The 10,451-nt window shown below is 38.9% G+C and overlaps 1 protein-coding gene across 1 annotated transcript in view; it reads left to right on the top strand.

Annotated features, from left to right (window-relative positions):
• Window positions 1-710: 710 nt before the first annotated feature.
• The window catches only part of zmynd12 (zinc finger, MYND-type containing 12), a 32,626-nt gene continuing 22,885 nt past the window's right edge, over window positions 711-10,451 (top strand). The window contains exons 1-6 of the mRNA XM_051652507.1: window positions 711-823; window positions 1,634-1,775; window positions 1,868-2,039; window positions 3,980-4,149; window positions 4,270-4,392; window positions 4,472-4,553. Coding sequence (XP_051508467.1) covers window positions 711-823; window positions 1,634-1,775; window positions 1,868-2,039; window positions 3,980-4,149; window positions 4,270-4,392; window positions 4,472-4,553 — 802 coding nt within the window. The remainder of the gene's footprint in view (window positions 824-1,633; window positions 1,776-1,867; window positions 2,040-3,979; window positions 4,150-4,269; window positions 4,393-4,471; window positions 4,554-10,451) is intronic.

Raw genomic sequence — 10,451 nt, 5'->3', positions numbered from 1 at the left:
TCTTTCTACCCATTCTAATTTTACATTTAGGTCTACAATCAGCTGAATCCGTAAATTCTTTACCTAGAAGAGTGTGCTCACTCGGACACATTTCTAACCGGAGTGCACATCGCGGTGATCACCGGTGATCGGTGCTGTACAGATTTTGCTCTTCTCGAACGAACCTTTTGTCAAGTGAAGTGGACTTCAGCAGATATCCCGTGCTCAATGAGTAGGGAGCAGTGAACACTGCGTAAGGACCCTAGGGAAGCGAAATTGTTTCGACAGCAGGTGGCGACAAACCTGTAGTTTACGTCTTATTTTAAGACAGATTGTGAACGAAGTTTGAGAAAGTCGATATAATAGCTATTAAAATATAAAGGTAAACTAAATTGGAAAACATACATATATAAGTAAAATTATGAAAAATACAAAAATATAAATCACAGGGGTGGTCTTTACCGGCCGGCGCGAGTTCATCTCCATGGTGACCAAATCGGAAACAAAGGAAGAACACAATAGTACTCGGACACAAACAAAATACTACTAGTTTTCTCTTAAATATTTACGTTAACTATGTGAGTTGTTTTTAATGAACAACAGTGGAAACAGTTAATCGTTAAATTAATCATTAAAATTACAGTCTTTGTATCCGGTTTAAACGTATTCTGGTGGCTTAAACTGATACTGAAAAATAGAATTGGTTACTTAAAATCGTAACTTTATTTGTGATGTCGGCGACCATCAACCCGCTCGCAAATCCTAAAGGAGTGAAGAAGCTTTGCGAACTTTGCCAGAAACCTGCAACACTTCGATGCACAAAATGCCGCGTCACATTTTACTGGTGAGTCTGGAGCTTTCGGTTTATTCAGCGATATGTTTTTGTCTTTGTACTAACCAGAGAGCACTTTAAATAAGTACCGGGAAAATATGGATAAAACTGCATCTTGATAAGAATGAGAAAATCATTGTGTAATTGCGCGTACAGACACCAAGTGGCACTATAAGCTCACATTTCCAAAGACACATTCTTGGCCGTGTTGCTGCGGAGATGGAAAGGTTGAACGAGTTCAAACAGCTGGAGGAGAAATTATGTGGAGAGGGAAGAGAATAACCAGCCGTGCGTGCTTAAAACCAACCAGGAAAAAAGAAATATGACTGGAAAAAATTATGCGTTTTGTGTCCATTCGCCGAGGTTTCACTTGCTATTTTAAAGACGACACAATCCTCACAACGTATATTCACGCTCTCAATGTAAACATATATATATATATATATATATATATATATATATATATATATATATATATATATATATATAGTCGATCGGCCCGTTTTTTTCTCTTTAGAGAAACAAACAGTTCTCTGACAGGCAGCTCTTAAAGGACAAGCTGCACTCATTCCAATTCCCAAAACCAAACCTTTAGTGCAGTACTGCAATCAACCGCACAAATAAAGATTTTCTTTCAGATTTTTACTTGCTCTGCCAACATTTTCTCTGGCCTCACAAGCACAATCAATCAGTCAATCAATAGTATTTTAAAGCAATGTGTGTAATCTAAAATTCATTTAAAAAAAAAAATCATTAATATCATAAAATGCTAAATTTTATTAGCAAAAAAAGGGTTTTTACTGAATTACAATTCAATTATAGTGACCCTGACCACCAGCACGCTGACTGGACCAGTATACATGAAAAAGTGTGTCTACTACTGGTGTCTATTCACATACCTGCACCGCTTCACACTCTGCAGGCCGACCGAGACCACCACCACACAGAGACACTGAAGAAAAAGGTTTGCATACACTAACTCCAGCACATAAAATGGGATGCATGTGAATGACAAAAGGTCAGATGTCTGATTATTGTGTGTTTTGACAACACTAGGAACAACTAATAGAGATTGCTCATTTAGAGGCACAGAGGTGGGTGTCCAAAAGGAGGTTTCAAAATGTCTTACCGGCCGCTCTCCTCCACCTTCGCTGGGCCATGCGGCTTTATGGATCTTGTGCTGTTCAACTAGTACCAGCTTATCTACAGCTTGCTCAAGCGAACATAGGTAAGAGATACACAAACACACATTTGCATCTGAAAGAGCTCACCCAGGGAGACTTACACATTTTAAGAAATGATTGGGAGTTATTTGTTGGCTTTGAACTGGGGAAACACAGACAAGCAAATATATAAAGGGATAGTTTACCCCAACATTTTCTCATCATTTTACTCACCCTCATGTCATCCCAGGTGTGTATGACTTTCTTTTTTCTACTAAACACAAATTAAGATTTTTAGAAGAATATTTTAGCTCTTTAGGTCTTTTCAATGCAAATGAATGGAGGCCAGACCTTTGAAAGTCCAAAATGCACATAAAGGCAGCATGAAAGTAATCTATATGACTCCGGTGGTTTAATATACAGTATGTCTTCTGAAGCAATGCAGTCACTTTGGGTGAGAAACAGATCAATAATGAAATACTTTTTTACTATAAATCTCCACTCCAAGTGGATATTTATTGTAAAAAAGGACTTAAATATTGTTCTCATCCAAACCTATCATATCGCTTCTAAAGGCATGGATTTAACCACTGGAGTCATATGGATTACTTTCATGCTGCCTTTATGTGCTTTTTGGACCTTTAAAGGTCTGGCCACCATTCATTTGCATTGAAAAGACCTACAGAGCTAAAATATTCTTCTAAAATCTTAGTTTGTGTTCAGTAGAAGAAAGAAAGTCATACACATCTGGGATGACATGAAGGTGAGTAAATGATAGGAGAATTTTAATTTGGGGTGAACTATCCCTTTAAGGGTCTGTGAAATGTCCCATCACTCTAAAAGAAAAATGGAGGAGGCCGTACAAATTTTAAAGCTCTCCATAATCCATTTGATACAAAAGTACACTCCACAGTTCGCTTCACTTTCTGAACCTCTCCGGAGGCTGACATGCAATAACTTCCACTTCAGGACAGAATGGAAACAAATGTTTGCTAAAACCGAGGCTGGCATGAAGCCCTGTTTACTTCCTGTGGGATGATCCACTGGTGGGCTCAAGGGCGGCGCTTGGACATGAACGGAGTGGGGGGAGACACTTTTGTTATGTAATTCATGATGTGACAGACTGGTAGTGCAGATGTATACAGCCTGAGCAAAAATGTCTGCACTGAAAGCTCTTAAAGGAATATTTCACCCAAAAATTAAAAGTGTCATACTCACTATTACTTTCTATTTTATGTAGAACACAAAAGGAGATGTTTTAAAGAAGATCCCCCTCCGTCTTTTTGATACAATGGAAGTAAATAGTCCCTTACTTTAAAGTGTTAAATATGACCCAAAAGTAATCTGAAGGCAAGTGGTGGTAATGGTTGGTGAGGAACAACCCAAAATTTAAGGAATCTTTCATGAGCTGTATGAGAGAAGCTCATTCACGGTGTTATGCAGGACTTTAGTTTTAAGCGCTAAACAAAGTTCTCACATGAACACACGTGCTTCAGTTACAATATGAATAAATGTTTTCCAACTGATTTGACTAAATATTAAATAAAACAAATGACAATAAAATGCAAAGTAATCTTTTCAGTAATCAAAATACTTTTTTGAATGTAACTGTATTCTGATTACCAACACAAGTTAAATTGTAACTGTAATGGAATACAGTTACTAATATTTTGTATTTCAAATATGTAACACTGTTACATGTATTCCATTACTCCTCAACCCTGCAAGACACTCGAGAACTAATTGCGTTTGGTTTCAGTAATGTCAAACTTTGCATGACGCATGCACAAATAAAATTTGAAAACTGTAAGCCGTACATGATGGGAGAGTGGCAGCTTTAAACCTCTGCCTTAGACAAATGAACACACGATATGTATCTTTAAAGCAGAGGAGCATTATTAAGAGATCTATTCCAACAGAAACTATAAAAGATGATTGTTTATTGAGTGATCATACCTCACTCAAGGACCCTCTCTTCACTCAGTCTATGTTTGTTCACATTTAGGTTTAGGTTCTCTCTCTCAGGCACATGAGTATCTGTCTAAGGCTGAATGGACAGTTATGAAAACACCAGGATGCAGTCACATTGTCCTTCATCAGCTACACAGAACCCTGGGCCGTCTGCACACTGCTACAGGAGAATACACATCTGCTCTCTCTCACTTTGCCAATGACGTAAGTCCTAACGTTTGTGAAACGCTTTGCGATGGTATGTATTATTATCGCTGATGTGTTTATGTGTGGTAATATGTACTGTCATTATGATTAGATAGGAATAATTTTTTCCATGTATAGGTGTACTATGCCAGTGAGATGTTTGGTTTAGTCAGTACTGTGACATGTGGAGGATATTTTCTGATGGCCGATGTGTTTTTGAAGCAAAACAAGCCTGATATTGCCTGCTCACTCTTTACAGAGGTAGACACACCTACCATCAGTGCACACTATGCCATCTGTCCCTATGAAATGCCTCTCATCGCTTTGTCTATGTGTACAGGTGGCCAGTTCCTGGCACACTCACCTGTGTATGCTGATGGAAGGTATCAGTCAGAGTGGCACTCAAGCAGAGGAGTGCTTTGGTAAGTGGCACAGAGACAGTTAACCATCCTGTCTGACACAAAAAGGCACATTCACAAACACAGCCTCGTCTCTGTTGACTGCAAAAAAAGGTTCCATTAATTATCCAACCAGCTTTGTAATTCTGCCCCTATTACCACCACACACATTACTCTTCTTTCCTATTTGTAAATCCAAACTGTGATAGATATAGGCCTATGTTTACATAAAAAAAATTTTTTTAAGATGCAAATAATAAACTTAATTAACTTATGTATTTTAGCTTGTTTTCCAGTAACAATATCCAAACATACTTAAACAAGGATACATTTACTTGAGAAGCAAATCATTGTTATATATATATATATATACAGTTGAAGTCAGAAGTTTACATACACTTAGGTTGAAGTCATTGAAACTAATTTTTTAACCGCTCTACAGATTTCATATTGGCAAACTATAGTTTTGGTAAGTAGTTTAGGACATCTGCTTTGTGCAGGACACAAGTAATTTTTCCACCAATTGTTTACAGATAGATTGTTTCACTTTTAATTGACTATATCACAATTCCAGTGGGTCAGAAGTTTGCATACACTAAGTTAACTGTGCCTTTAAGCAGCTTGGAAAATTCCAGAAAATGATGTCAAGCCTTTAGGCAATAAGCCAATTAGCTTCTTATATGAGGTGTACTGAATTGGTGGTGTACCTGTGGATGTATTTTAAGGCCTACCTTCAAACCCAGTACCTCTTTGATTGACATCATGGTAAAATCAATATAAATCAGCCAAGACCTCAGAAAAAAAAAAACTGTGGACCTCCACAATCTGGTTCATCCTTGGGAGCAATTTCCAAACACCTGAATATACCAGGTTCATCTGTACAAACAATAGTACACAAGTATAAATACCATGGGACCACGCAGCCTCAGGAAGGACACATATTCTGTCTCCTAGAGATTAATGTAGTTTGGTGCGAAAAGTGCAAATCAATCCCAGAACAACAGCAAAGGACCCTGTGAAGATGCTGGAGGAAACAGGTAGACAAGTATCTATATCCATAGTAAAATGAGTCCTATATCGACATAACCTGAAAGGCTGCTCAGCAAGGAAGAAGCCACTGCTCTAAAACCACCATAAAAAAGCCAGACTATAGTTTGCAAGTGCACATGGGGACAAAGATCGTACTTTTTGGAGAAATGTCCTCTGGTCTGATAAAACAAAAATGGAACTGTTTGGCCATAATGACCATTGTTATGTTTGGAGGAAAAAGGGTAAGGCTTGCAAGCCGAAGAACACCATCCCAACCGTGAAGCATGGGGGTGGCAGTATCATGTTGTGGGGGTGCTTTGCTGCAGGAGGGACTGGTGCACTTCACAAAATAGATGGCATCATGATGAAGGAAAATTATGTGGATATATTGAAGCAAAATCTCAAGACACCAGCCAGAAAGTTACATTTTGGTCGCAAATGGGTCTTCCAAATGGACAATGACCCCACGCATACCTCCAGAGTTGTGGCAAAATGGCTTAATGACAACCAAGTCAAGGTGTGGCCATCATAAAGTCCTGTCCTCAATCCGATAGAAAATTTGTGGGCAGAACTGAAAAAGTATGTGTGAGCAAGCAGGCCTACAAACCTGACTCAGTTATACCAGTTTTGTCTGGAGGAATGGGCCAAAATTCCAGCAACTTATTGTAAGAAGCTTGTGGAAGGCTACCCAAAATGTTTGACCCAAGTTAAGTTTGACACAATTTAAAGGCAATGCTACCTAATACTAACAAAGTGCATGTAAACTTCTGACCCTCTGGGAATGTGATGAAAGAAATAAAACTGAAATAAATCTCTACTATTATTCTGACATTTCACATTTTTACCATCTTTACCACTGAGCTACCCAGGCCCCCGACATTTCACATTCTTAAAATAAAGTAGTTATCCTAACTGACCTAAGACAGGGAATGTTTTCTACGATTAAATGTCAGGAATTGTGAAAAACTGAGTTTAAAAGTATTTGGCTAAGGTGTATGTAAACTTCTGACTTCAACTGTATACAAACATTATATATATATATATATATATATATATATATATATATATATATATATATGTATGTGTGTGTGTGTGTGTGTGTGTGTGTGTGTGTGTGTGTGGACTGAATTATGTTTTTTTTTTCTTTTCTTTCTTTTTTCTGGCAAAAATCTAACAACAGGTTTCCCTGTTCTTGACCGATGAATTTCCATAACTACTTTTCCATAACTTTTTAATGGGAACTCTGAATTAAAATTTTGTGAGGCTTATTCTTAAAGCATGAAAACAAAAAATTGCCTATGGGGTACAAAAAAATAAACTTATTTTAAGATATATTTTCTAAATAATTACATTTTAATATGCAATTTTGCTTAACGAGTAAGTGTCTTGTTTTAAGGATGTTTAGATATTTGGTAACATTTACAGTAAGGTTCTATTCATTAACATTAGTTAAAGCTTTACATTTCATTCAGAAAGTATTCAGACCCCTTCATTTCTTTCACATTTTGTTATGTTGCAGCCTTATGCTAAAATACTTGAAAAAAAAAAAAGTAATATCAGTCTACACTCCATACCCCATAATGACAAAGCAAAAAGCAGATTTCTGATACATTTGCAAATTTATTTAAAAGAAAAAACTTATATCACATTGACATAAGTATTCAATCCTTATCTCAGTACTTAGTTGAAGCACCTTCGGCAGCGATTACAGCCTCAAGTTTTTTTTGGGTATGATGCGACAAGCTTTGCACACCTGGATTTGGGGATTTTCTGCCATTCTTCTCTGCAGATCCTCTCAAGCTCTGTCAGGTTGGATGGGGACTGTCGGTGGACAGTCATTTTCAGTTCTCTCCACAGATGTTTGATTGGGTTCAAGTCCGGGCTCTGGCTGGGCCACTCAAGAACAGTCACAGATTTGTCCCTAAGCCACTCTTGCATTGTCTTGGCTGTGTGCTTAGGGTCATTGTCCTGTTGTAAGGTGAACATTTGGCCCAGTCTGAGGTCCTGAGTGCTCTGGACCATGTTTTCATTAAGGATATTGCTGTATTTTGCTGTGTTCAGCTTTCCTTCAACTCTGACCAGTCCCCCAGTCCCTGCTGCTGAAAAGCACCCCCACAACCATGCTTCACCGCTGGGATAGTATTGCACAGGTGATGAGTGGTGCCTGGTTTCCTCAAGACATGACACTTGGAATTGAGGCCAAACAGTTCAATCTTCATTTCATCAGACCAGAGAATCTTGTTTCTCTCCGTCTGAGAGTGCTTTAGGTGCTTTTTTATGTGTCTTGCACTGAGGAAAGGCTTCCATCTGGCCACTCTGCCATAAAGCCAGATCGGTGGAGTGTTGCAATGATGGTTGTCCTTCTGCAAGTTTCTCCCATCTCCACACATGATCTCTGGAGCTCAACCAGAGTGACCACTGGGTTCTTGGTCACCTCTCTTACCAAGGCCCTTCTCCCCCAATTGCTCAGTTTGGCCAGGCAGCCAGCTCTAGGAAGAGTCCTGGTTGTTCCAAACTTCTTCCATTTAAGAATTATGGAGGCCACGGAGCATTGGGAACCTTCAATGCAGCTAAAATAGTTTGTAGCCTTCCCCAGATCTGTGCCTCAACACAATCCTGTCTCTGAACTCTACAGGCAGTTCCTTTGACCTCATGGCTTGGTTTTTGCTCTGATATGCATTTTCAGCTTTGAGACCTTATATAGACAGGTGTGTGCCTTTCCAAATCATGTCTAATCAATTGAAATTGCCAATGTGATATTTCAGTTTTTATTTCTTAATACATTTGTAGTTATCAAAAATCTGTGTTTTGCTTTGTCATTATGGGGTATGGAGTGTAGATTGATGTGAAAAAAAAAATTATTTAAAGCATTTTAGAATAAGGCTGCAACATAACAAAATGTGAAAAAATGAAGGGGTCTGAATACATTCTGAATGCACTGTAGGTATCATGAATCTTGGTTAATGTTTTAATTATTTTTTTTTTTTATTGTTACTGTTAGTTCATACAACATTACCTAAAGTATGCATCATTTTCATTTAAAAAAAAATATTAGTATATGTTGATATGAAAAGCGCTGTAAGTGATTTTAGCCGTTCTGAACTTCCACGAGACTGATGCCTCATTTACACATACTTGTGAGGGAGGCGTCAGCGGAGTATGAGCGGGGTGTTAGCAACGCGGTCGCTTTGGGCTTTCACAGTGGCCCCGACTCTTCTGCAAGACAGAGCTGTGGCTATGTGCAGAAAAAAATTTATCTCTAGGTTCCTACGGCAAAGGCAGGCAGTCATGTGCACTTGTTTATCAGCATATTTGGTCGTGATTGGTTAATGTTGTAAAGCGTACACTATACACCTATATATACTGTACATAACAAAAGTCCTACAGTTTATTTATTTATTCAATCCTTTATTTAGTTATTTTGTGTTTGTTTGGATGCAGACCTATAAATTGTAGTGTATTGTAGGTTTGGTTTAAAGTTTTTTCACTTGTGTTTGTGTCTTTTCTATAATATCCTACATATCTAATAAATACGTTTTCTACTGAACCCAGAACCACTGAGCTCAGAGTGAGCTGCACGGCAAAAATAGGCTCAACACTAAAACTGTCTGGGACGCTACACCTTTTTTTTTTTTTTTTTTTTTTTTTTTTTTTTAAACAAGGTAAATTTACTTTGCATTAGATATTTAGGATTTTTTCAGAAAATTTATTTTTAATATAAGTGTATTTTGTCTTACTGTACTGGCAGATGATTTTTTTCACTTCTTAATAACTTTTTTTATAGTCAAAACAAGTAAAAACAAAACTGCCAGTGCTGAAGAAGTAATCCAAAGTATTTAGAATACGTTTGTCACAGTCTGTCTCCCTCATGTTCTTCAAGGACTCTTATTTTGAAGTTTTCCTCCGGACTACATCTCCCAGAATCCACTGCACTCGTCACTTCCATCTGTTTCCAATTCTCCTCACCTGTCCTCCATTCCTTCATCAGTCATTGTTTGTATATATACCCTCCTGTTTTGTTCATTCCTTTGTCAGTCCTTGAAGTGTTATGTTGTGTTAAGTTTTCATGTTGAGCATTATTATTTGTTCCACTCCAGCGTTTGTTCAACTCCAGCAATTGTTATTAAAGGATTTAAAGTATTTACTCCTGCGTATCCTCTCTTCCTCTTCCACTCCATGTACCCAACGTTACAGAAGGACTGACCTACAAAAGAATACAGACTCTTCACAATTCCTCTCCACCTTCTACTCCAGCGATCCCTCTAATCCTCCTCTCATACACGTCCAGACTGACAAGAGTCATGGAGCTGACTGGTTCACTTATGGATTTATTTCAACAAGACCATCCTTTCCTGGATTAGACCATCAAGTTCTGCCAACTCATCTCTTCCACCACTGTCTCGGACCCCTACCTCTGTGCCATTTATGGAATGGGCTTAAACTTCCATCATCCCACAGCCCTTCCGCATGTGGAGAATCTTCCCTTTTTAGAATATGTCCGAGCCACGCTGTCCCTACATCTCCTCTCACCTCTACCTCCCCACAAGGAAGACCCTCACCAAGTCCCGGTGGTAGATCCCCCATACACTGTGAAGTATAGCGGGAACCCCGGGCCACAACCAGCGCCCGCGCCTGCCAAGGTCAATGAGCCAGCGCCTGTAGCCTCGACCGTGCCAGAGCCTGTAGCCTCAACCATCCCAGAGCCAGAAGCTTCGACCATCCCAGAGCCAGTACCTGTAGCCCCATCTGTCCCAGAGCCTGCTTTCACGGAGCTTATTCCATTCCAAACCGTATGCCCACCCAGTGTACTCTTCCTCCGCTGGCTCGACCCAACATCATGGACACATTAGTTCCGTCCAGTACCCTGGTCCTTCCTCCTCCACTGGCTTCACT

The sequence above is a fragment of the Myxocyprinus asiaticus genome, chromosome 24, assembly GCF_019703515.2.
Source record: "Myxocyprinus asiaticus isolate MX2 ecotype Aquarium Trade chromosome 24, UBuf_Myxa_2, whole genome shotgun sequence".
In the NCBI taxonomy this organism is placed as follows: Eukaryota; Metazoa; Chordata; class Actinopteri; order Cypriniformes; family Catostomidae; genus Myxocyprinus; species Myxocyprinus asiaticus.
The sequence above is the reverse complement of the archived record's forward strand: the minus strand, read 5'-3'. Positions and strand labels throughout refer to the sequence as shown.